The sequence below is a fragment of the Carettochelys insculpta genome, chromosome 21 (assembly GCF_033958435.1).
Source record: "Carettochelys insculpta isolate YL-2023 chromosome 21, ASM3395843v1, whole genome shotgun sequence".
In the NCBI taxonomy this organism is placed as follows: domain Eukaryota; kingdom Metazoa; phylum Chordata; order Testudines; family Carettochelyidae; genus Carettochelys; species Carettochelys insculpta.
In genome coordinates, this window is record NC_134157.1 from 20,684,593 (window position 1) to 20,711,904 (window position 27,312).

Genomic DNA, 27,312 nt, shown 5'->3' on the forward strand with positions numbered 1-27,312 from the left:
GTATTTCGGTGCTTCATTAGGAAACTTTGAAGTGACCATTTGGATGGCAATTTTGAAGTTTTTGGCGAGTTACAAATATTTAGAAATGTAAAGTTTTAGTAATTCCAAACAAATCAAGATTGAGATGAGATCCATATGTGAATTCAGATTGACTGAGATCCTAAGCGCACAAAACAAGAAATGCAAAAAAGTATCACTTATGTAAAGCCAGCCTAAGCTGAAACGGATAGGCAGAGTATTCTTAGTTTCAGATTCTAAATACATATGGGATGACTAAAATAACTCATGGAAGTTCCAAGTAAGGCAATCCACTATAGTTTGTCTAGATACAGGTACTTTATTTACAAATATTTAGATTAATAGCATTGTTACACCAAATGAAGAGTACAGCAGTCCAAACAAATCCTCTGTCACAAACAACGAGACCCACTGTAACTTTATTTGGGAATATGGGCATTGCACCTCACTCAACAAGCCTGTAGTCATTAGAATGCTGTTTACTGCACCCAAATTACGTTTTATCAGCCAGTCATGGTCCCTGGGCAACCCCTATGCAGTGCAACATTTTAGCAAAATTCAGCCACCGTAAATTTAACATTATACCAATCTACTTTAATAATCTTAGGTTTAAAAAAAAGAGACAAAAAACAAGGGACAGTGCACAAGTTACCCAAATCCTATTGTCTGCACATTCCAGTTTTGGCTTTTAACATTGACTGTACAACACTCTGGTATCACTGTTTGCTTACAAGTCTGAACATTGGATAGTTTCTCTTAGTGTCTGGAGAGGGATTTAAGGACTATTTTGTATTTTAAACACTACAGTTTGATTAAATATTAGAAGATACTTTACTTGTGCCTCCTGCCCACCTCTGCCACCAATTTATATCCAAGTGAAAATTTAAAAAATGAAGATCTGATTTCAGGCGAAGCCTGGTACTGTGCCTAGAGACTTGAATACGCTGATCTAAACAAATAGAAAATACCACATTTTAATAAAGTCTGCATACTATCTGAATTCAGATTTTATAAATAGTGCATTAAATACGTAATTTCATGAAGGTGGTATTCTAAATACCTTTAGGAAGAGGGACCCTTTTTTAAAAAAAAGTTTCACTGTAGTGTAATGCAAAAGTAGTTAAAAAATCCCTAGAGAGTTCCGACTGTCCAGTTCAGAATCTGACTATGCCAGAAAAAGGTATAAAAGCATAAAATGTGTAAGAGAACCAGTCATTCTATACAATGCAGGAAATTAAGCCCAATAATGCAAAATGATTACAAAAAGAGAAAAGCAGGTTAGCACACTGTCAATTGCACAAAAAACAGGGTTAATAAAACCGCATAGATATACCACAGTGCAAAGAACGGAACAAAGACAGATATTCCACTAGTGTTAATATTGTTGCATTGGGAGTAGAGTTCCCACAGCACAATGCCCACCGTTGACACCGAGGAGTTAAGCCTGTTAGTGAACTGCAGTTACATCTATTTTTGTACTAAATGGGGCAAGGCAGGGGTCACATAGATCATACTGTACAAACTGGTATTTTCTTATATACTGTTCTAATGCCAGTAATCAATTTATTTTCTTCATTAAAATCATATACACAGAATGTATTTAACTGTTAGCTCAGTTCCTTCAAATTTTATACATATTTACGTTCTGTTAACAAATGTAAAGAATAAAATGGCAAAAAATGATGTAAAGCTACCGAGCACAAGAAGGAAGAGTGGACTAGTTTCTCTGTGCTAGACTAAGACGGCAGTAAATCGTATACTCCAGCAACAAGCTATCCCCAACTTACACTCCCACCATAGGGAATTCCACCAAAAAATGCACATTGTGAAAGAGGCCCTTTTCTACCATCAAAAGTCATTTCACAGCAAATTAACATCAGTTACTATGGACAGATTTAAACAGAGGGGGAAGGAAGGCTGGAGACCCATAAAATTAAACCGTACAAGAAAAAGCCCTGCAAGAGTGTAAAATCTTAAGTCCAGCATCAGTGCTCAATTTAAATCATGTATTGGTGACACTATCACAAGGACAACTGGAAAAAAAAGACTTCTAGATTTACCATGCAGGAGAGGTTTTATTACTCTACTTGCCTTTGATAACCTGATTACATCTAAAAGTTGTTTAGAAGTTTAGTACTGTGTTAAACTGTTGTCTCAGAGTTTAATTAAACCCAGTAAGATGTACAGAAGACAATGAAGCAGTCAAAAGTACTACTTCCAACAGAGGTGAAAGGTCAAAAATGGAGCCATGGAATAGAGGTCACTAGCAGCCACAGCCTTCTCTCTGGGGCTGGGGTTCACTGGTTAGTCGACCCCCCTGGGGAGCTGAAGGTTTGTGCTGTACGCCTGATTCTGCAGCATTCAGATCCAGGCTTCCATCTTGGATATTTTGGTAGATTTTCTTGGCAGCCTCCAGGAATGCATCTTCAACATTCTCTCCTCTTTAAAAAGAAAAGAAGAAAAAAAAAAAAAAAAAAAACACCAAAAACACAAAAAACCAAGATTAACCTGAGTTGTGCACCACATTGCAATCTAACTTGAATGAGAAATTAAACATTCTTGCCCTGCCTTCCACCTCTTTCAGTCACCAGCTGAGATTCTTCTGGTAGTAGCTATTATGTTCTGATTATGTGTTTATGAACTGCTAAACAGAAACAAGAAGAGGAAGAGCTAGGTACAATCCACTGTTACCCAAATGAAGCAACAATCCCTCAATGAAGTGCCTAATGATGTATTTTAAAAAGATTACCAAAAAATAAGGACTGTTCTCACATGCTATTCTCTCCAATTCTGGGGCCAAAAATCAAATGTCAGTTCATCCTTGAAAGAGATTAGCCATTAGCACTCTGATTTTAATATGCGGTTTTAAAAGAGGCAACACAGCAGAGATGGGCTATTTCCACCCCCAGCCCTCCCTCTGCAAAGCATTTTTATACCAGGACAGTTATAACAAAAAAGGACAATAATGAAGATCTGTGATGGTAGCTTGCATCAGCTGTTCTATTAGTTTCTGTAGATCTTCAGATAAGGGTTTACTTGCTTTTCAGGTTTGCATCATCATCAACCACAGCAACTTTACAGCTATGTTATGCATTGCATTTCTCTTTGAAAGAAGATATCACAGCTGATCTCCCAGCAATATCAGCAGCTACTGACAGGCAAAGAACTGTAATTCAGGTTTGGAGGATTTTGAGATTTCATTCTAATTGGAAAGAGAAAAGTTTTCAAAATTCTCTGCAAAAAAAAGTCAGAATTATTGTTCTCTGCCCAGTTCTATTGGCAGACCTAACACCAGGTGTCCTGCACAGTAGTGGGGCACCCTGGTAACCCAGTTTGCCAAGCTATGGGCCTGAAGCCGTTCTCCCCAGCAGCCCTGGAACGTAGAATTGTGCTGAAAAGTCTATCAAAACAGACCATTTAAGTCTGACATATTAGCAAGTTGCAAAGAAAGTTGGGGGGGGGTGTCTCCCCAACCAGTTCCATTAGCAACTGCTAGAAAATTTTACCACTATCTGTATAGTAAGATATTTGTAAAGTCTGAATTTAAAAGACGCACTACACTTGTTGGTGCTGTAAGGTGCTAAGTGTAGGCCTGGATTCTACTAAGAGCACTGGTAGGCTTGCCACACCACATAGGCTTACTGCACTGAGACACTATACAGGTCAACTGACTCTTCAAATGCCTACAAAAATGGAAATTAAAATCTGGAAGAAACCTAGATCATTAGTCCAGTTCCCTGCACACAGGCAAAACTAAATATTATCTAGACAGGCGTTCTCAAAGCTTCATTACACTGCAACCTACTTCTGATAAATTAGATGACCAAAAAGTGAGCACCGCCAACCCACAGAGGCTGGGCCTTGGCCTCAGCCTCTAGCCCCAGCAAGCCTAACACTAGCTGACAATTCCATTAAAATGCATTTGTGACCTGCATTCTGAGAATCACGGATCAAGATCATCACTGACAGGTGCTTGACTAACCCCTTCCTCAAAGCCACCAGAGATTCCACAACCTCCAAGTTATTAGTTCCAGAGCTTATCTGACAGGAAGTTTTTCCTAACGTCTAGCCTTAATCTAAGGTGCTGTAATTTAAACTCCTTGTCTTGTCCTCAAAGAAAACAAATCTCACTTTTTTTGGGGTGGTGGTAGAGTATTATGAGGGGTAAGCACCTTGTAACACCTTCTGGTAGCACAGCATGCTATTGAACAGCATTTTTCATGCAGCTGCACAGCATTTTACAGGTGTAATACAGCAAGTACTGAGTGCTCCACCCTGAAGTCACACCAAGTCTGATGGCCAACCAAAGAACCAGCAGACAAAAAAAAAAGAGGAAGCTGAACAATCCATGAGACCAGCATAACTTAACCAGTCAGCTCGCAGCTAAGAGTGCCTATCAAGTGCTCCATTTTGTTAATGCAACTTTGATGAAGTTTGTCTGAGGCCTTAAGTGAAATCAGTTTAGTAGTTTCAATGTCCAGTTGGAGACTTAAGAACTCGTGCCAGTCCATTACAAGTCTGCAACCATTTCTCGAAAGATGGCCCAAACACAGAGTAATAAGGTGGCTCTTGCAAGATAAGGTTGATGAAGCAAAAAAGCTAGATATGTTCTATCCCCCATCTTCTGAAAAATTTTTACTGAAATCAAAAGTGGCTAAAAATAGATTTGAGAGATAATGAATTTGATTTGTTTTCAAAATAAATCTCATTAAAAATAAGTTACAATTAAGTCTTCTCACTAACATATTACACAATCTATACTTTCGGTATGTTTCTCTCAGACTAATAAGTAATATGCAAAGATGGACAACCTGGATAGGACTGTTTTTATTCTGCGCTTTTGTAGTGGTGAACCTTGGCCAAGCACCACAGAAGAGTTAAGACGTCTCAAGACAGACACACGCTCTACAGACACTGTGTCCATGCTGTCCATTTGCCACCTGTGGTGAACTGAACAGTGCAGTCTGGTGAAGCAGCTCACTACAGCTGTACGTGTGGTGCACCATCTGCAAATGCGCCCCACCATTTGGTGGAACAAACGTGGCAGCAGCAGCAGAGGCAGTTCGTCCTGAAGCTCATGTGGGGCAGCTGTGGGGTTCCTCCAGGCAGGGGTGGTTTTCTTAAGTTGAAGGGGGGAAGGAGACACAGAAATCCTATTTGGGAATATAATTAATTCCCTGGGCAAAAAAGGAAAATGTGTCAAGTGTAAGAATTGCCAAACTTCAAGAATGAAACATAAGTAAAACTGCTTATTAGGAAATCTGAAGAAGTGGGTCTGTCTCATGAAAGTTCATCACCTAAATTTTGTTAGTCTTCACAGTGCTACATTACTGCTGTTTTGTTTTGTTGCTTATTTGTAGAAAGTGATGTTGATGAAGATGTGGCTATGGCTGAATGGATCAACTTAAATAATTCACTTTGCAACACGTTCTCTGCCTTTTAGTGTAATTGTGATTTGCCAGGTAAATTCACAAGCTGTTTGCTGTGTTGCATGTTGCCAAGGGGAAAAAAGTTTCGCTTAGCTACCTAGGTTTAGAATCGATCACTCACATATTCAATACAGAAAACTGGAATAAGAGAAATCTAAAGTTGTCACCGAGCATCACCCATTGTATACTGAGCAACACGTGCCCCTTACTTTGGGGCACCCTGGCCACACACCATAATGGCGACGTTAAATCTATTCCTATTTTACTTCAGCATAAGTCAGCTTTCCCAGGGGGACTCCATTCTATATTTGTTTTGTCAACAAATCAAAGTGTCAATGTGTTCAATGGGGCTTACTCCAAAATTAAGTGCACTTTAAGCAGTCTTGATTTAAAAAAAAAAAAGTGATTTGGAGTGATTTTAAAATCACTCTACCCTGCTGCAATCTAACCTGAGAAATCAAGCTTACTTTCAACCAAAGCCTCAGATTAAGTTTTACTATATACTTTCATAGAGGGGTTTACAGACCATACTTCTCAGAAACATTTTGCTTAAACAGCTCAATAGCTTTGGAATTCAGCATTCTAGTTTCATATATTAGGCCTATCACTTACGTTTTTGCACTTGCTTCAAGGAACAGTAACCCTATTTAAAAACAAAATTGAAATGGTTAGACTACATGAAAGACATCAGACATCATACTGTAGTCAATGAAGTCTGAATCCTAAGATAAGCACATGAGGTCCTACTGAGTGTCATGCTAAATATTTAACAAAAGCAAGGTTTTTTCTTTTCCAAGTAGGACATCAACATGCAAGCTGCATTTATAACATTAAGCCAGGCCAAGTTAGCAGGCTATTTGAGGCAAAACAGTTTTATATACAGCTAAATTAAAAAGTGTACTTTAAGCAGTGCCCAGATATCAATGCAGCCCATTCACTTTGAAACCTCTAACTTCACTGAAACAAACAGCACAGTCGAAAAGCAAAAAACACACCATTTTCTTCTGCAAATTGTTTGGCTTCTTCATATGTAACATCTCTCTGTGCTTCCAGATCTGCTTTATTTCCTATGAGGATTATCACCTGGTTTGGAACAGAGAAAATGTTAGCCTGGAAACCAGTTCAAGTGTTCTTTAATAGTAACTTGATTTTAGGGTGGGAGTTAAAGATTTCCTCAATGCTACATGAAATTTGAGCAATGACCATTCTCCCTCTCACACACACATATCCTATCCATGACAAATTGGAGACAGAAGGCACTCACAGGGTATTTAAGATAACCAGCTAAGCAGCAGCAAGTGCACCTTGCCTTTTTCTTTCCCACCCACAGCCAGGGAAGAGGAAATGGATACAAATGCTCCAGAACAGAGGGCCTGCAGCAGGACTTCTGCAAGCTTTCACACAGCATTGATACCAATATTCCCTAAATTCTGCATTTGACTAAATGGATTTTATCCTCAAAAGTTTATGCCTAAATAAATCTAAGGTTCCACAGGACTCATTTTTGTCCCTGAAGTATGAGCGGTCCCTTCCTCCTTACTTCAAGAACTGCAAACCCTTTACATTTAATAGGCAAGATTCAGTAAAACTTAAGAAACTCTCCAAAAGTTTAAAATGACATTGATACTCTAATAGTTACCCTCAATGATATTCTAGCAAGTTGGGTGGACAAGGTATAGTATCTTGTTTCTTTAGCATCATCTGCACCATGAAGACCAGAACAATAACTCCAGAGGCCACACTGAACCTTATTCAACTACACGATCCTCATGGCCTAAGATCTTACGATACATAACAGTTTCATTTTAAAACAAGAGTATGTCAAAGCAGTTCTCTCCCTCTCTGCATTCAGAGTTATCTGCTGATTTGACTTAAATGCATATTTAAAAAACCCCAAGATATCACAGAGGCACCATGAGGGTTGGAAGAGATTATTTTACAATCAGAAATGCACTGACAAAACATGGCTTGTCTTCCAGAATTCAGGTTGAGTTCAACAGCCTGACCAAACAAAAACAAAAAAAAACAAAAAAAACCACACCCCCAAAATTACAAAACTGATCTGATTTGGTGCACGGTCAGCTGAATACAAGTTTTACACAATTTTAATTAAGAATTAGGAGATTAGAATCATACTACAGGAGCTGGGGAGTCTTTTGGCCTCCAAGAAGAACAAAGAGGACTCAGGAAGAAAGCCACTGCGTAGCTCCTTTGGACAAATTTAAAACCTATACCTACACTTTGAAAAACAAAAAAAAAAAAAAAGTTTTTACTAAGTAAAGGACAAGTTATACTTTCAGTTTAAAAGCATGAGTTGTGAGGAAAGGGACAGAGGTCAAAAGTTTGCTCAAAATTAAGATCTAAGAGTAAAAAAAAACTGGAATAAAAGGCCATAAAGGCCAGCACCTCATAAGATTATTTAGAGGAATATCATCATGTATTAAGGAGACAGTCTCAACCTCAGATTTGCTGCTTTGGGATAAGACATTATACAGATATAAAGCAGTCTAACTTACCGTATTTGGATTGGTGAGGTTCCTTGCATCCGTCAACCAGCTGCTTAAATGGTTATATGTGCTTCTTCTGTGGAGAGCCAAGTGAAGAGACTAACTCTAGTAGCAGCTAGTACTAACAGTATACTTTTCAGAACTTCAGTGTTTACAACAGTTTTGTCCCAGAAATGGAAGTGATAAATTCTGTTGTGAATTTCAGAACAAAAAAACTTGAGCAATTTAGCTAACCCATAAAAATTGCGTGAACTCTGCGCAAAGGGGTCAAGAGTTTCACAGAGGCAGTATTACTGCCTTCCACGAGCACAGGCAACGTGGGGAATGCACAGGCAGCCACTACTCAGGCCACACTGCACCAGGGTGGGGATGGGTGCACCCATCAGAAGCATCACAGCTCTTCTGCCCCCCCGCAGAACACGGGTGGGTGGGTGGGAAGAGAGGCATGGGCATGTGGCCAGTACACCCCTCCCCCCGCCGCCAGAATTTCCACTTTAGTCCCCTCTGTCCATGAGGGACCATATTAAGACACAGTGTGGTCTAAAACATTGAAGGCTGTCCTAACCAATACTCTTAAAGAACACTGTACTGTAGAATATAGCTTAAATAAGACTTTAAAAACAAATTATGCAGTGTTATTTATTAGGAGGCATGCAGCACAAGATAGAAAGTATAAGGCAGCAGAAAAACCGAACACTAAATCCCACACTGAAGGGCAATGGTTTCTTCAACTGTACCTCAAATATGAGGATTCATATTTGCCATAGCCATGTGGCATGCTCTTTGCTTAGACAGGCAATGCCTTCAGGTTCCCTCTCCCCCCCCGCCCCCCATGACATCAAGTTTTACTGGCCATTCTGTGTTCACTATTCCTTTAAAAAAAATTTTTTTTTTGCTGACTAAATTCTTCAGCAGATTCATAGCAGAGCATGCTCAAATGAAGGGAATTCACACTAACAAAACCGGTGAGGGAATACCTGTTAGACCAACTGGGGGGATGTGGTTAGGGGGCGGGGGCAGACTTTCAAGCCACACAGAGCTCTTCTTCAGGTCTGGAAAAAGGTACGCTGAGCCTCATTGCTAAATCCAAGGTACAGCGCATTTAGCATAAGCAGCTAGCACATAGCTAAGGGTGAGGAAAGCTGAAGCAGCCTATTAACACCTCTCCACTCCTAAGACAAAAGGAGTCAGGTTTAAGTGAGAGTTACAGATTTTTTGTAACGAGCCATGCATTCAGTATCTGCAAGCCACTAAAAATCACGGTGTGAGCAGAACTATGAACTTCAGCTCCCAAGCTCATCTTTTGAAAATATTGTGCACACCTCCTCTGAGGATGAGGACTGAGAGGTCAGACAGAGACTGGTTACTTTGGGGAAAAAGTTATTCACAGGAAAAACAAGACAAAACACTGAGTTAATTCAAGAGCACTATGACTGTCTATTTTCACCCATAAAGTTATTGGGGCATCTACTGGAAGGAACAGGATACTATATTGTGATAGGCATGTGTAGGATCCATGGATCTCAAAAAAGGTATCCTGTGGTGCACAGGGCTGTCCTGAGGGGGTGGAGCAGGGTCTGGGACTACCCCTGCCCCAAGCATAGGGCCCAGGGCAACCCTCCCCCGCACAGGCCCTGTTCCTCCCCAGCTCTGACCCCACCCCACCCCCTTACCAAGTGGGGAAGGCAGCAGGCAGCGGCAGCAGCAGCAGGTCACCTCCCCTTGTCCCTTCATCCCCACACTCATCACATGAGCAGAAAGTGTTCTCTGCCTCACCTTGCTGAGCAGAGAGCGCAGATGGGGCCAAGGAGATGCAATCCCCGGCTGCAGCTACCACCACCCACTACCGTGCCCTGCCCCAGGTAATCCTCCTCTCTCCAATCTACAGGATGGCTGGGGCAGCTGCCCCAGTTCATCTTATGGACAGGGCAGTTCTGGTGGGGAGTAGCACTAATGGTACGTTCATAAGTTTTGAATGTGTTGTTCTAGCAGCGACTGGTGCCATTTTGCATTAGCATGTCCTAGTCTGTGGAGAATTTGGACTGGAAGTGGAATCAAAGCCATGAACTGACAAATGGCCTTCTTTAAGGGACTGACTGGTTTATGATTGCCTCCAGCAGATTTTTTATATGGTTTGATCCTCATTTTGTAGAAAGTGTTTCCAGGGATTATCTTATTAGCCATTTCACAAAAAGCATCTACAAGAATACACCTTGCATTCCCATAGCAGCTTCATTTCAAATATAGCTTTCCCACATATTGTATAATTTCTCACATTATAAAGCCCACCATCCATTTCTTCATGAATAAGCTTTTTTTAGTTCTCTAAATATATACAAATAAGGTATTAATTAGTTGATGACATGTGACATCTGGTGAAGTATAGGACATTCCATTCATCTGGAAGCTCACTAGAACCCAAATATTTAGTTGTTTCCATATGCTAAATCTAATAAGCAGATAAGATATATATATTGTTGACATACCTCCTTGAAAGTCAATTACAATTTCATCGACTGAAGTTACTGCATCTTGAAAGGGCCACATCTTTGCCATTAAAAAAACATTAAGTTTTGGGAGTGTGTACAAATAGCAATTGGTATTTACTGTATTCCTTCCATACAAGAAAACTAGACCGGGGTGAGCAACTTTTTACATGGGGCCCACTTTTCATCCCTGCAATTAGCAAGGCCCCCCTGCAACCTGTCTAAAGTAATTCAAACTGATGGAAGTTTGTTATGTTCATATGAAAAAGAAGCCTTTTTGTATGTGTAAGAAAATATGAAGAATGTAAACATTTTATCAGTATATAAATGTGAATAAGCAGACATAACAGCAATGTATTTCAACACCTTAATTAGATGGAGGAGCCTGAGACCCAGCAGCTGATTGTGCTGCACTCTCCCTTATGAAATTTCATGCCCCATGTGAGGGGGTTCTCACACACACACACACACACACACTTTGCTCACCCCTAAGCTAGACCACCTTGCTTTGAAAGTCTATAGATAAAACAGGACAGTTTAATAAAACGCTTCCACCTGCTCTTGACCAAGCTCTTTCACTGACCTATGGAGCAGAATTGCAGTATCCCAGAATTCTGTGTACTATCCTCAAGGGAGAGCTTGAATCCGAGAATATTCCCATCTCTCCCAACATTATAAGTGGGGGGGGAGGGGGGAGGAAAAAAAACCACACCCAAACCTCGGTTCTGTAACTGAAATCTTTGGAGATGTAACCACCTTTCAGAAAAGGTATGTTAAGTCCAGAGAATAGTAACACCACAATGTCTGAAGGGGGCGGGAAAAGAGAGTCAACAATGGACAGAGAAGCTAGTTCATGCAGTGCTTTGAGACCAAGTTTCACGTTTGTAAATCAAAATGAATTTGAAAGCAAACTACCAGTGCTCTACAGAAGAGAGGGAAATAAGGGGAGGCCAGATTTGAGAGAGAAAAGCTACCATCCAGATATGTGACTAGTTTAGAAAACTAAGAGGATAAAGACCCAGAGAAAATAGTCAATACTGTAAAGCAGTGTCCCAAATAGTATGACTACCAGTTAATTTCAAAGCCTGTATGTTCTAATTTAGTTGTAACTACAGTTGACAAATGAGACCATCTTACCTAGTAATATCATAGACCATGAGAGCTCCTGCTGCTCCTCTGTAGTAGCTTCGTGTTACAGCCCTAAATCGCTCTTGTCCTGCTGTGTCCCAGATCTGCAGTTTAATTTTTTGGCCACTAACTTCAATTATTCTTGTACCAAATTCGACCCCAATTGTGTGGGGACAGTCAGCCATAACTGTCACAGAAAGATAAATCAGAGGTTCATATCTTTCTATCAGAAGTCTTCTCCCTCTCAGAGGAAGGTTTTTGTATCACAGTCTTTTATATTGAAAAACACTAATCAACCCATTTTCCAATATTATTGGTCTGAAGTTGTACATGTATTGCCAAACACACGAAGCATGCAAGCTGAGTAACTTAGACTGCTGCAGAACCTACCCTTGAGCTATTCCCCTTGGAAAGTCATTTTCAGAACCCTAGTTCTCACCACACAAGCACTTTAAAATTGTGTAACTACACCGCAAGCCCTTTATCCACTACAGCAAGGTCTTCGCTATAGGGTTTTGTCAACAAAACCCGGAGTGTCCACATTACCAAGGTGGTCTGCCAACAGTAAAATTGAGAGAATGCAGCACTTCTGTCGACAGTGTTCTGCCACTCCCCACATGAGGCAGAACGTCTCTTACAGACATCTGTTGACAGAAAGCAAGTCTGGACGTTCCGGGGGCCCTTCTGTTGCCAGACAAGGCTTCCAGGGCACCAGGTAGCCAGGTCTGCTGTGCTTCCTGTTGGCCATTTTGTCCCAAGAGCTTTTTCTGTTTGCTTTGTGGTATGACCGCAATCTGTCGACAGAAGTTGTGTCAGAAGACATCTTCCAACAGTAACTTCTGTCGGCAGATTGCTCTAGTGTAGACATAACCTACAAGTAAAATGACTGGAAAGGGTAATATTACCAAGAGCCACAAACTTTAAATGCCACTTAAGGAAACTAGCAAAAGCTTTAGAATTGAGAAACACCACCTATGCAACACCATCTCTAACATGGAAGACACTGCAGTTATAAAAACAGGTTATGATATAGTCCTTAAGGAGCACATACCAAGCAAATGCAGCAGCTGTTACCCATGACAAACCAGATACCAAAATTAACTTCAGTTACTAAACCCTGCAAGAGGCTGCCTTTGATTTTTAGCAGTTATATCCCCACTTTGAATGTTGGAAGTACTAACTCCCCCTGAAGGGAGCTTTTGCATTCCAACAGATGCTTTACTCTCAAATACCAAATCAAAATAATGTAGGAATATTTTTAAAGTGGGGTTTGTGGTGGAAATTTAGTAACTGTCAGAAGCAGGACCTTTCACAATACCATGCCCATTACATATGTATGCTTAGGGAATGTATAGCTTTTAGGTTCACGGAAGTCACTCCCCAGATATGTGGGCAGACCTGACAGGTAGAAGACAACACTAAATAACTTAGCTGGTTCTATCTTCCTTCTGACTATAGTTAGCCTATGTATTTTCAATGGGTGAAGCATCAAAAAGGAACTCATGCATGCTAGAAAATAGCTTTAAAAACCAAAGATGCCGGAAGAGAGAGGAAGTATGCCATCGGGAGAAAATGAGCTCCAAAACAAGATACTCACATTTCTTTTCTGTGAACTGGTGAAGCAAGCAGGACTTTCCTACACCCATGTCCCCTGTCATAAAAAAAAAAAAAACAAAACAGCACAGTTTTACTGCACTGGTAACAATGGCTTTAGCTTTAAAGACATCTGTCAAGCTTTATACTGAACACAAAAGAACCTTCCTGAACCATGCTTTGCTATGACTGTATGCACAAGGTAGTGTTCATTGCACAGTATACCTGAGAACAGTACTTTTCACTGCGGGTTTATTCAGACATAGGGCAGCAGAGGCATTCAAGAAAAACAAAAAGGAAAGATTTAAGTTACAGCCTCATGTGATACCAATATTTGAGTTTGCGAAGTCATACAGACAGCGGACATTAGGCACAGTGGGAGATACACCAAGGTTACATGCAACTTTCAAAAGGGCAACAAATTTTATAATTCCACACTGAGACATTAGAGCAAAGATGACCTTTAATTATAAATACTTTATACTAGAAGGAAGGAATAGGCGAGCAAGTGTAAGCCTCAGTCCAATCATGGGAACATGTGTCACATACTGCAGAAATGAAATTGTTTAAGAGAAAAAAAGCCACAAGCAATCAAGGCTTTCAAAGAAGCCATGCACATCTTTAAGGTAAAAACTGGCCTTTACAGATTTGCCTACACAAAAGCCTTTAGAGTTGTATAAGCAACACAGTGCACCCAATCAGACTGTGCTAATCATAAAGAGAGAAAAACAGGGCATGAAGAAGCATCAGAAGATCCTCCAGTCCATTCCCCTGCACTGAGGCAGGATTAAGTAAACCTAGACCATCCTCAACAGGCATCTGTCTAACCTGTTTTTAAACAACTCTAATGACAGGGATTCCACAGCCTACCTTGATGGCAGGTTTCAGCACTTACCTATCCTCATAGTTAGGAAGCTTTCTAATATCCAACCTAAGTCTCCTTTGCTGCAAACTGAAATGCTCTTTTACCCTATGTCTACTGAGGGTAGGGGGGGGGGGGGGGAAAAAGATGAATTAAAAATTTTTTGAAGTACTGTTATCTGAAGACTTCTGTCCCTCTGCTTTTTTCTACAAACTAGATATGACCACTTCTTTCATCTTTTCTTTGTAAGCCATATTTTCAATGCTTTCTTCTAGATGGCCTTCAATTTGTTCACATATTTCCTAAAAAGGAAGATACCCCAAAACTGGACACACATTGCAATCTGGGGCTTCACTAGTGCAGAGTAAAAACATAAGTTGCATTACTCATTATATGTTACACTAACTCCTGTTCCTTGCCTAAAGTACTGCTACCTACACTGGAGAAAAAAAAACTGTTTGGTTTCATCATTTGATTTTATTTTAATTCTCAAGTGTAGTGCTTCACAATTGTTATGGAATTTCATCGTCTGGAGATCCAACCAGATTTTCTAATTCATAAAAATTTTAAATTTTTATCCTGTACTCCAGTGTACTTGCAGCTCCTCCCCATAGGGTGATGTCTCCATTTCATCATGCATGTTAATGAAACTGAATCTCACACGATCAGAAATATCTATGCAAGACCCCAATGATATGCCCTTCCAGTTTGACAGCTAGCCATGCAAATATGCTTTTTCAACCAGTTGTATATATGCCTCATTTCATTTAGATATTACCTTAGTTTGCTTATAATATGTTAAATAATTCAGATAGACCTCAATATTCTACACATCTCTTGTGGTCAATACAAGTTCACCGCAAGCACCTTAATTTGGACACTATGCAGTCAAAAGACACTCCAAGAGCATGTGGGCCTTGTGCACGCAATCAGAGGTGCTCAAGAAGCTGGTCCCAGTGACTATGCAATTTAATCTGTCAATTAAATTTTACCTCTTCATCTATAAAAATTAACGGCAGCTTGTTTTTGGTGCTGTAAATTCTGACTTCAACTGAATCAGCAAACTTGAAGGATTTCCTCTCCCCAGTATTTAAAGTTTAACAATTAAAATGTTAGGTCTTATTAAACATTAATAAATTAAAACTGACAACCTATAGCAAGTCCTAAACTAGGATCTATTAAAATAATGTAAATAAAAATGTTAATGCAGTACACAATTGCTGCCAGAGCTCTAAAACAAGTCAGACCACTGAAGTGGTGGAAATCACTGGCCAAGAACATGGAGCCAGAGTTTGCTGAAGTGCTAAACCAACTTTCAACAGCATTAGCCTCTTCTGAGGGTGCAGAGAGGTTTTCTTCATATTGGTCTACTGAATTAATTCAGTTCTAAGTTGAGAAACCAACTGGACTTGAAAGAACAGGAAAGCTCGTTTTCTCTTCCCATAGATGAATAAAATGGTGTGAGGATAAGATTTACTAATTATAAAGTCTTAGTTACCAGAAGCTCATTATTTTAGTACTGCAAGATTACACCAGAATACAACCCCATGCTGCTAAAAACGACGAACATAGAACTTGCATTCACTGCTTGCTCATAAACATATCTTCCATTGGATTCCATTCCATACCTTAAGGTACGTGTGTTACTGAAAAGAAATTAATCGCTCCTTTGTAGAAAGGGAAGTGGACGAATTGACATTTATATTCAAATTCAGAACATTAACACGTGGTTTAAATCGTGATGTGAACTTTCTGAGTCACTATAGGGGCTTGTCTGCATACTTAACTCAATCTAATTCTTGATCTTCCCCCCCCACCCCTCCACTCTCTGATTTGCTCACCTTGATTATCTTTTTCTGATTTGTCCTCCTTGCTTACTGTTTTTGGTTCTCTGTGTCTTAAATATTGAGTCTGTTCTGGTCTGGATATGGTCTGAAGAAGTGGGTCTGTCCCATGAAAGCTCACCTAATAAACTATTTTGCTAGTCTTTAAAGTGCTACTTGACTGCTTTTTGTTTTGATAGTGTATAGACTAGCACAGCTTACTCTCTGTTACTATTCCATTGGAAGAGTGTGCCTTGAGCACAGTGCTTTCTGCTGAAACAAAACTCAGGTACATTAGTTTTAATGCCTTTCTTTGTACTGCTCTCTTTTCTGGACTTAAAAAGCAACCACTGTGCACATCAGCTAATGGCTGCAAGGTGAGCCAGCTACAAAAATAAAGAACATCATTACAGTAATGTTATCTTCATTTATTTTAGAGTAAAGCAACCAATCAATTGGCTAGTCTCTTGAAGTGAATTTGATGATTCCCAGATTGCCTGTGCCATGCCATAAGTAGTTAAATTCTGTGGGGTTGGCAGCACACCTTAATGAGCACCAGAAAACCAGATTCACACAAAACTAAGTGTTGTGGCCTTAAAAATAAAGAAATATTTTGGGAGGTGAAGGATACAGTGAAATGCAACTAGAACTCTGGTAAGCAATGCATGAAAGCAAAAGAAGGTGAATTTCAGTTAGTGTGTATTTTGCCATTAACTTTAAAACACAATATTTCATATATGAAGCTTTGTGGGGCTGGAAAACAAAATGAGTAGAAAGAATAGAAGACGTAAGGTGAAGTGTCCATATGAACACTGAGTTAGATGCACACTTAAAAGGAAGTTATCCTTCCAGAAGAAACTCACTCCAACTTCAGATACACTTTAGAAAGCCTGTAAGCAAGCATCCAGGTATATGCATATAATACCAACACTTTTTTCTTAAAAAAAAGGAAAAAACATTTTTCAAATTCATACTTACCAATAATGATGTACTTAAAGATATAAGAGTAGTTGTAAGGTGCAGTTGCCATTGTGGCACTATAAAATAAGAAATAAAATGGATCAGCAATATAGATCAACTATTTTAAAACTGATTTAGATACAGCTCTTCTCCCTGAAGACTAGAAAATAAATGCATTTTTTCCTTGAGCTACTCCTTCATTCCAATCTCATATTTTTATTGCATTTCCATTCAGTCAAATGGATTAAGGGGCACAAATACTTAGAACAGAAGACATCCAGTCCCTTCCCTGTCATGTATCCTGAAGCACAATTTATATTATAGAATACATGTCCATTTTGGAACATCATGGACATAGACCATAAGTTGATTCTCTAATTTACTTGAGCATAACTCAGCTTTTCCAAGGGAACACCATTCTGTACCTGTTTTCTCAAAACACACCCCACATAGACATGCCAGAAAGTTCAACGGTGCTTGCTCCAAAATTAAGTGCATTCTAAGCACAGTCAGCCTCAGCTTTTTTGGTAACTTGATTTAAATCAAATCCACCCTGTTCTTTAGCGCGGACTTTTTGACAGAGAAAATATAAGAACAACATTCCCACTTCCACATCTGTAGTAATTTATAACAACTCTTTTGGAATCTTCATAGAAATCCCAAAAGCTTTTCTAAAAAAAGTGCACTTTGAGACTTGAACCAAAGCCACGAGCACCATTCTACCATTGCCACTCACTTAAAATACAACACAACACACTCTTTTCCAAAAGGTAAACACAGTTATATTAGATCTTCCTAGTTCATAGAGAAAGCTACTTCAGGTCCCATGCACTACTGAGTACAGAGTCTAGGTCTCCTATACCCGGACATTTGAGGCTTCAGTCTCTCAGTCAAAAGTGTTCAAGAAATTGGTCAATAATTGTTGCTTTTGTCAGCCAAACAGCAATGAACAAGCCTGAGCAACTTGACTCCTTTTACATTATGTTTCTTAAAATTAACTCATTTAACAAAAATCACAGATTGACAATTTTTTTTTCTTCACTGTAACGGGTGTATTAATGAGAAATATTCTGGAAGGTTTGAATACACAAAAGGAATGCTGCTTAGTTTTGTCTATTCTGAAAGTCATTATTTACCTTAAATATATACAGCATTTTTTAACTAAAATGTTATTTCAGCTACCTGCATAAAAACTGGAATGCTCTTCTTGTGAGTTTAATATTTATTAGTGACTCCTCTGCCCTTCAAAAATCCTTTTAGTAGATGGCTGTACAATGAAGTACAAGTTCCAATCCTGTTCAGATGAAACTGCTTCCAGGGCAGTGCTTTAAATTGAAAGTATGACCAGAGTACAAGCACTGGATAAGCGTTCTTCCAGCGCTCCACGTAAAATGCCTTCACAAAGTAATAGGGTTGAGAGTCTGTTTACAATAGCACTTTACAGTTCTGTAACTTGCGGCTTTTGAGGGGGTGGGAGTATTTTCTCACACCCCAAACCACAAAGCTGCAATGCATTGAAGCGGCAGAATAGACTTAGCCTGTAGCAGCACTGTCTCTCTTGGTGACATTACTATTGTATTTTATTTCCTACCCATTCCAGCCACACTGGATCCACTTTCGGATCTCAATCCATAGTCTGAAAAATGAGTAAACTAATTTAAATGAAGATCAGATCTCAGCATATTGGTGTCAATTTGGGATGCAGTTTCTCCACATATAGAGAGACGTGACAAAGCAGTTAAGACTCACCATTGCAATCAATGCTTCTGAGCACATAACTGAGATACTACATCCAAGATCTTAATGATCACTTAAAAACTTAGCAGATCAAATTTAAGATCAAGCCATGTTCAGTTAGCCATTTCTAGATGTCTGAAAGTGTTTTGGTCCAATACAAGTAACGCCAATTTGAAATTAGCATTTATATATAGCCAGTTTTAAACAAATGAAGTGTTAACATTTATGTTTTAAATAGTAAAGAGTGCCTCACCAGGCCACTGAAAACTCCACTAGCCCAGTATCTTGTCTCCAAAAGTGAAGTGTCAGACTTCAGAAGCTGTAAAAATCTCTGATATTTATGAAATATGCTACACAAAATCTTAAGACAACCTAAGTACTTTTGCTTAAGTATATCAAAAGATTTGTCAGGCTGTAAATTCCAACCTAGCAAGCTTAATTACTTACAGCAATCAAGATGGCTAATCCTTTATTCCTACTACACTGTCAACACATGAAGACAGCATCCACAGACAAGTTTTCTTTTATCAGCTTTAACATGTTATACCTCATGTCCCCTCATTTAATTAGTTCTAACATTTTAATGTTATTCAGAAGATTTTCTGAACCTCTAGTCATTTCACTGCTATTCTCAGGACATTACGTATTCCTAATATGTTTTTGGAGATGAGGTAAACTAGATTTCAAACAGCCAAAGGACTAAGCATATCATCAATTTTATAGAATGGCAGCATGTCTTCCAGATTAGCCTCTTCTGTAAGTGGCGAAGGGAGGGCAGATATGACAAAGGTTTATAAAAATAATGAAATGTATGAAGAAAGCAAACAAGGAACAGTTATTCACCCCTTCAGATAACACAGAAACGAGACAGAAATCATCCAATGAAATTAATAGGCAACAGGTTTAAAACTAATGCAGGTACTACTTAACATAACACATAGTCAACTGGTAGAATGCACTGCCATGGGATGATACAAATATGAAAGTACAACCGCGTTCAGAAGAGAACTAGGTAAGTTCAGAGACGATGGTCATCAACGGCTGTTACCCAGGCTGCTCAGGAATGTGGGCTTAAAGTTCTAGCCACAAGAGTGGGCGGAAGAGCAGCAGTAGAGGCACAGGCAGCGGCAGCAGAGTCACTTTCTACCCCTGCCAGAGAAAGCCCATGGGCTGGATCCAGTCTGCAAGGCTCTGGGCTCCTCACCCTGCCCAAATCAGATGCTGGGCAGGAGAGCCCCAAGCCTCACAGGCCAGATCCCAACTGTGGGCCAGGGGTTCCCCACACCTGCTCCAGTCAGTCCAGTCTAACAATCCGCTCCTGACCCTTAAAAGTTCTGTGCTTTCAGTTCCTGTTTCTCAGAAGACAAACTGGATAGGATTGTTTTTGTTCTATGCTTATGTGGTGGTGGACCTGAGCCAAGCACAGCAAAGTTAGTTAAGATACTGTATAAAGGTAAGAATGTATAGGAAAGAAGAGACAGTATAGAAAGGAACAATGGAGTGGACTTGAAAGAAAAAGGGACAATGTTATTCAGCACACACACAGCTCCCTATATATTCCCATACACTTTTGGGATAGAAAGCTCATGGTACCTGGTTGTAAAAGACCGTCTCTGGAAAAATTTTGAAGAAACTCATTCAAATTCTTAGCAAAAAAACAGAAAATGTGTTAAGTGTAAGCAATGCATGAAGATGCAAGGCCTAGCTGCAAGAGTGAAACACAAGGACAACTGCTTAGAAAATGTGGATGTCTGCAGAACAATGCAGATTAACTTTGCAATACATCATTCTTCAGGAGTTTCTCTCTGCTTTTTACACCAAGTATGATTCAACAACTAAATTCCCAAGCTATTTGCTATGTTGGATGCTGCTAGGGGAAAAGGTTTAGCTTAACTAATTAAGAAAGCCATAAGGATTAGCAAACTAGGTTTAGAATGTATCACCCAAGTACACAGTACAAAAAGTTGCAAGACATCTAGAGTTGTCAATTGCCACTGACTCATTTTCTTATTTTATGTAATATATGCCTCTTATTTTGGAACATTATGGTCACAATTCATAATGGTGATGTTTTAAATCTATTGCAGTAAAAGCTTCATTATCAGGCTTCCATGGGGAAGCAAGTTTGCCAGATACTCAAGCTGGGGCCAGCATCTGGCCCTGCTCTACCCTGGTTGGTCCACTGGCCCCGCAGCATGCCAGTTAAATGGAATATGCTTGATAAATTCACTGTATACTTTATTTCAGCATAACTCTCCCAAAGGAGCCACATCCTACACTCCTTTTCAATGGGTCTTATTCTAAAAATTAAGTGTGCTTTAAGCCTACAGTCAGTCTTATCTTTTTTGGGCAACCTGCAATATGAAGTACATCAAAATGACAGTGGGAGTGGGGAAGGATGAGAGCTAGATGTGTAAGTGAAAATTTAAACAAAAAAGATCATCTACTGGCTCCACTGACTGGGTTGCATGCTTCTTAAGGTATATTTATACAGTACAATTAGACATCAACATCTGGCCTGCATTAGCCAACTCAGTTTCAAAAGGACTCAGGCTGCAAGGGTCTAAAACATCTACACCAGAATTTAGGTTCAGAATGGAACCTGAGCTCTAGGAACCTGCTCCCTCACAGGGTCCCAATCCAAACACAAGATACCTAAACAGGATTGTGAGTTCAGTCCCTGAGGAGGCCATTTATTTAAAAAAAGTGTCTGGGATGGTGCTCGGTCCTGCGAAGAGGGCAGGGGACTGGACTCAATGACCTCCCAAGGTCCCTTTCTGTTCTATGAGATGTGCGTATCTAGACTGGAAGTTTACAGTCCTGTAGCCTGAGCCCTGTGAACCTGAGTTAGCCAACATAGGCCAGCTGCAGGTATTTAATTGCACTGCAGAAATACCCCATATATACACTTATGCAAAAAATACACATTTTTCTTTAGCAAATTGCTTACTTCTCAATTTCTTGTGCACCTTTCAATCAACCTCAGTAGGATCTGATTTTCAAATTTTAAAGGATGCCTTTTTGCCTGTAATTGCCTCCATTATTTTCCTATTTAACTCTAGTGACAAGCATTCACAGTCTTCCTACTGTCCTCTCTGGTTTGGGGTATCCAGTAGGTCCAAGCATATTATGGTGTTTAAGTTATCCTCATGCTATTTCCAGGTATTTAAACCTTTTCTGAATGCTCTTTAGTTTCCATATAACAAATACCTGCATGATCATAGTTTCCCTTTTTAAAAGCTAACTTGAGGGTGTGGGGGCATGTTACTATCCCTCCTTGGAAGAACTCAAGATGTTGAAATACCTCTCTAGTCTAGCACACTAGGGACCAGATCAGTGCCGAATCAGAGAAGGTCAATGTTGACTAACAGCTTTACCAACTCTTCTCTTTTCTTAACTTTCTTGAAAACATTTAGGGCTAATTAAAGCTAAATAGCAGCACAGAACACAGAGCTAGGACTGCTGGCTGTAAACACAGTTTATGGGACCACAGAAAGCCTGGACACACCCATAATAAGTGGACATCTAGCAGACTAAAATCATGCTGGACAAGAGATTTTGCTAGACCAAAGAGGTACCTGCACAGATGGCAGTATACAAGATGGGGGGAAAGTTTCTACTAGGGCCTTAGTTATACAGGCACAGCTCCACAGTCGTGACCTGTTAAACAACAATTCTATTTATGTGCATGACTGAACAAAAACCCACCATTTGCTCTAAGTACTGCAAAGCCAAGACGACCAAACAAGAGTAAAACATAAGCAGTAACTTTTAGATGAGACAGTAGATGAGACACTAGAAGCGGAACACACCTGATGACCAAGGTACCAATTTTTAGCCTACTCCTTGCAGTGTCAGTAAATGTTTTATTCTTCTCCTCCACCTCATCCTTATAGGACGTGGAACTGGAACATGCAGATGCAAAAAAGATAATACGTGGTCTCCGCAATCTTATTGATACTACTCAGACCAAAAGAGGAAGTATCAAGGTCACACCACATTATTACACACAATTTATATACAATTCATATGCCATCAGAATCACCTCCAAGTTATTAGTTTTTAAATCAGAAAACATCTCATTGTCTTCAATATGCTGGCAATGGAACTGTTATGCTGTCCTTATTAAAGGAAACTCTACAGGGAAAAAGATTTCACATTTCTACTATCAAACATTCCTCCATAAAAGAAAGCAAATCTATATAAAACAATGTCACCTTAGGTGATCTGTATTCAGGAAACACCCATTAAATAGTGTGCAGAGTAAGCCAAAGCAGGGATGACTGCACTTAAAGGAAAAATAAATACATACATACATACAGAATGACAGCTTAAAACGACAATACTAGTGATCATTTGCCATTTATGGCCACTGGGTAAGTTTGGTATCATGCTATTTTTCTTCAAATCTTTAATCAGAAGAGGAAAAAACAGTTAAGATAATGTTCTTTAATGTATTTTTCCAGACTAACAAGTATCAGAGGGGTAGCTATGTTAGTCTGCATGCACAAATGCAATGAGAAATCATGTGGCACCTTATAGATGCATCTGATGAAGTGAGCCTTTGCCTACAAAATTTTATACTCCAATAAATCTGTTAGTCTATAAGGTGCCACAGGACTTCTCAGTGTTCTTCCAGACAAATAGTTATGTGCATGCTATTTAAATTTGAAGTGTCACCATGATGTAATTGTAGTGTCTCAACCTGAAAAGGAATCCTGGAGTTGCAAGACTGTAGTGGGGGGCTTGCAATACTGCTACCCTAATGCTTCTGTGCCCCTGCTCACAGTCATGATGCCTTCAATGCTGAGCAGCTGGAAAGCAGCAGCTATTGGCCAGAACATAAGAATGGCCATTACTGAGTCAGAACAAAGGTCCATCTAGCCCAGCATCCCGTTTGCCGACAGTGGCCACTCCCAGGTGCCCCAGAGGGGGTGGACCAAAGACAGTGATCAAGCGACTTGTCTCCTGCCATCCATCTCCAGCCTCTGACAAACAGAGGCCAGGGACACCATTCCTATCCCCTGGCTAATAGCCTTTTATGGACCCAACCTCCATGAATTTCTCTCTCTCTTCTTTGAACTTTCTTATAGTCCTAGCCTTCACAGCCTCCTCTGGCAAGGAGTTCCACAGGCTGACTGTGCGCCGTGTGAAAAAGAACTTTTATTAGTTTTAAACCTGCTACCCATTAATTTTATTTGGTGTCCTCCAGTTCTTTTATTATGGGAACAAGTAAATAACTTTTCTTTATTCACCCTCTCCACACTGCTCAGGATTTTATATACCTGTATCATATCCCCGCCCTCAGTCTCCTCTTTTCTAAACTGAAAAGCTCCAGCCTCTTTAACCTCTGTATGGGACCTGTCCCAAACCCCTAATCATTTTAGTTCCCCTTTTCTAATGCCAAAATCTCTTTTGAGATGAGACCACATCTGTATGCAGTATTCAAGATGTGGGTGTACTATGGTTTTATAAAGGGGCAGTAAAATATTTTATTTGTCTTATTTTCTAACCCTTTTATAATAATTCCTTACATCCTATTTGCTTTTTTGACTGCTGCATATTGAATGTATACTTGGGGTTATTTTTTCCAATATGCATTACTTTACATTTATCTACATTAAATTTCATTTGCCATTTTGTTGCCAAATCACTTAGTTTGGCGAGATCTTTTTGAAATTCTTCAGTCTGCTTTCGTCTTGAAGAAGCCAGCTGTGAAGGCAGAGCCGCCACCAGCAGCACAGAAGGATGGCATGGTATGGTGTTGCCATAATTACTTCTGCGCTACTACTGGCCGAGTGCTGCCTTCAGAACTAGACACCCAGCCAACAGCTGCTTCTTTCCAACTGCCCAGCTCTGAAGTCAGCACAGAAGTAAAGGAGGCAATACCAGAATCCCCTTAAAATAACCCTGTGATCACCCTGCAACACTCACTTGGGACAGAATCCTCCTGGTCCATAACAGGTTTGTCCCCACTGCTGTACATGTGGTAAGGCCCTAATGGCAAGCCGCTTTTTGGTAAGAAGCAATCCACAAAAGATTTTATGCTAGTGTTTAAATATAAGTATGAAACTTTGTAACTGCTTAACACTATAGATTTAGAGTGCAATTCTGTGACTATAAGATGGCACTCTTGAAAAAAAAAGAGCAGTTTCTTTTACTGGCAAATCATTCAATGATTTTTACCCCTTTAGCACAGGAAAGCCTTAAACATCATCCTCTTTTCCTGCTATCAGTTATGTCTTTGCAACCAACCCAATGGCCGCAAGTTACACAAAGAAGTATCACTGAAGACAAAGCTGGCTCACAGGAGCTTAATACACATGGGTGATGTGTTATACAACAACAGGAACCCATGCAAAGACTACAGCAGTTAGAAAAACGTTTCTAACAATTAAATGGACCATATTTGATATACAGCCACTGACAATTAAGAAACCCCACAGCCCCTTTAAATAAACTTGGACATCACCACCAAGTGTTCGTTGCCCATTGCACCAAAGTAACAGAGCAGGATATTGCTCTACAAATTTAAGTTGCGCTTGAAGTCTCATTAATATTGAAACTTCTGTACACAGATGATATCTTGTACTTATGGGCATGACCACTCTATCAAAGCCAGAAATAATTGCCCATGCTAAGAGACAAGTCACTTGAAAGGAAAATTTAAGTTAACCTCTCAAGCTATTGGTTTCTACTTTCAGCTCCTTGGGCCAAAAATTAAAGTTTAATTGCATTTTCTTCAGAAACCACCCTCTACCACTGTCAAGAAGCTACATTTTAGCAGCTGCCTTGAACTAAAAGAAATGTATAGTCAATCAACTGGATATATAAGGCACTTCCATTAACTGTTTAGTAGCAGAGCCACATTCTTCTATAGGTATCTACTGCAAGGTAAGCATTAATAAGCAAATCACATACTACACCAAAAGTTTTTGTAACCACCAGTTAGAAGAAAGTTTGCTACAGTTCTCTAGCAATAAGTTACTGGTCTGTTTAAGTCACTAGGCTTAATGCAATACATTCCTGATCAGTAGGGAAAAAAGTAGTTTTCACGGCAACTTTCTAAACTAAGAGTCTTGAAACCCCACTGGAGACACTCATATGGAAATAAACTAATAAGCCAACACAACTTATAAACATATTTCAGGGCCTCCAATTTTAAACAATTCTATGTTTTCCTTTATGGACTGCTTCATTCAGGACAAACATACAATGTGTCCCCATGGAGACTTAAGTTTCTTACCACAGTTCTGATTTAAGTGATTTCCCTATCATTCACAGGAGTCAGTAACTTCCCTTTCAATTGGTCATACTTTTTGATGTAAACTCCCACAGGGCAGAGACAGTCTTACTCACATTTGTAAATTGCCCAAAATAATATAGACCCAATCCTACTCAAAGATTATGCTATCATTAAATGTATACTTTTTTGTGGCTAGAAAGTTTCTAGAAGGTTGCATGCTAAATGTTTCAGTTAACATAATAATACATTAAAGCTCTAGTTGGCAACATAAAGAGGATTTTGTGGCTTAAGGGTCAACCTTTAGTCAGGACAAGTGTCAGTTTCAATAAAAATTCTACATAAAATCTTCTATCTATACTTGTGTATCCCTTACCCTTCATGTAGCCTTTCCATTTAAGATTATTAGACTAATAAAGAAACTGAGCAGTAAGAAAAAGAGCTCACAGCAGCAGGAACTTGAGATAACTCTAGACAGCCTGACAAACACCTGATCCTTGCGTCACAGCCTTGATGAAACCAGTGAAAATTTTGGTACCACAAACTTGTTTCCAAAATAGGCCATCCACACACTCCAGAATATCACCATGAAAAGAAAATTCAGACGTGTGATTGACAGAGAGACAAGAGCCACAAAACAACAATCTGAGTGAGGCTTTTCATCCATTCTCGTGCAGCATCTAGAAAAAAATTTGGGCCAAAGAGTGAATGACATACAGAATGTCTGGGGGACTCCCAAAGAGTTGGAAAACCTGCTACCATTCCTATATGAAAACTCTCTACAGTACTGTCAGACAGCATGAATTTTTAGCATTGAATTTAGACAGCATTGACAACCTAGATACCAAGCATCTCCTGCTGTATAATGGCCCTGAGTGCGCACACTGGGCATACGGCCTGTGTGCAGTCATAAAAGCAATGCCAGAACACATATAGGCGGACAGACGCCTGTGTGCAGCAGTACAGAGAAGGCGCAGGCCACTGAACCAGTGCAGCCGAGGCCTAGCTCTGGCCCTGACAGGCCCAGCCCCATGGGCCCTAGCTCGTTTTCCCTTCGCTTGTCTCTCACAGGCGCGCGCCTGGAGCCAAGGCAGCGGGCGTCGGGCCTTTCAGGAGGGGAGCTGGCTGCATCCACCTCGGGCCTCACAGCAAGGGGACGGCGCCAGAGCCGAGCGAAAAACTGCAGCAGAAGCCCGGCGAGGCCTGGGTGCTAAGTGAACGCCCGGCTAGGCCGCGAAGGGCAGGCTGAGGAGCGGGTGAATGGCTCCCAGCGCAGAGAGCCGCGGGGCTGAGTTCAGAATGCAGCCCTGGGAGCCGAGGCCTGAGCCCAGGGCAGGATGCGGCTCTCCGCGCCCGACGCTGGGAAGGAGCGGCTGCAGCTTCCTCATTACCTGGGCTCAGGGCGCTGGTGGCTGTGCAGCTTGGCTCTCTCGGGGGCGGCAGCAGCCCGGTCCCCGCTGGGCACTGTACGGTTCCGCTTCGGGCTGGGCAGGGGTGACCGGGCTGGGTCTCTGCCTCTCGCCGGA

The 27,312-nt window shown here is 40.3% G+C and overlaps 1 protein-coding gene across 1 annotated transcript; it reads right to left on the minus strand.

The window, feature by feature from the left end:
- Positions 1-43: 43 nt before the first annotated feature.
- RAB14 (RAB14, member RAS oncogene family) lies at positions 44-27,312 on the minus strand. Its single transcript, XM_075015255.1, has 8 exons — positions 27,178-27,312; positions 16,825-16,883; positions 13,166-13,219; positions 11,578-11,755; positions 7,964-8,030; positions 6,443-6,530; positions 6,060-6,090; positions 44-2,459 (listed from the first exon to the last, which is right to left on the minus strand). The coding sequence occupies exons 2-8, from the start codon at positions 16,874-16,876 to the stop codon at positions 2,282-2,284; spliced, it is 648 nt and encodes a 215-aa protein (XP_074871356.1). The 5' UTR covers positions 16,877-16,883; positions 27,178-27,312; the 3' UTR covers positions 44-2,281.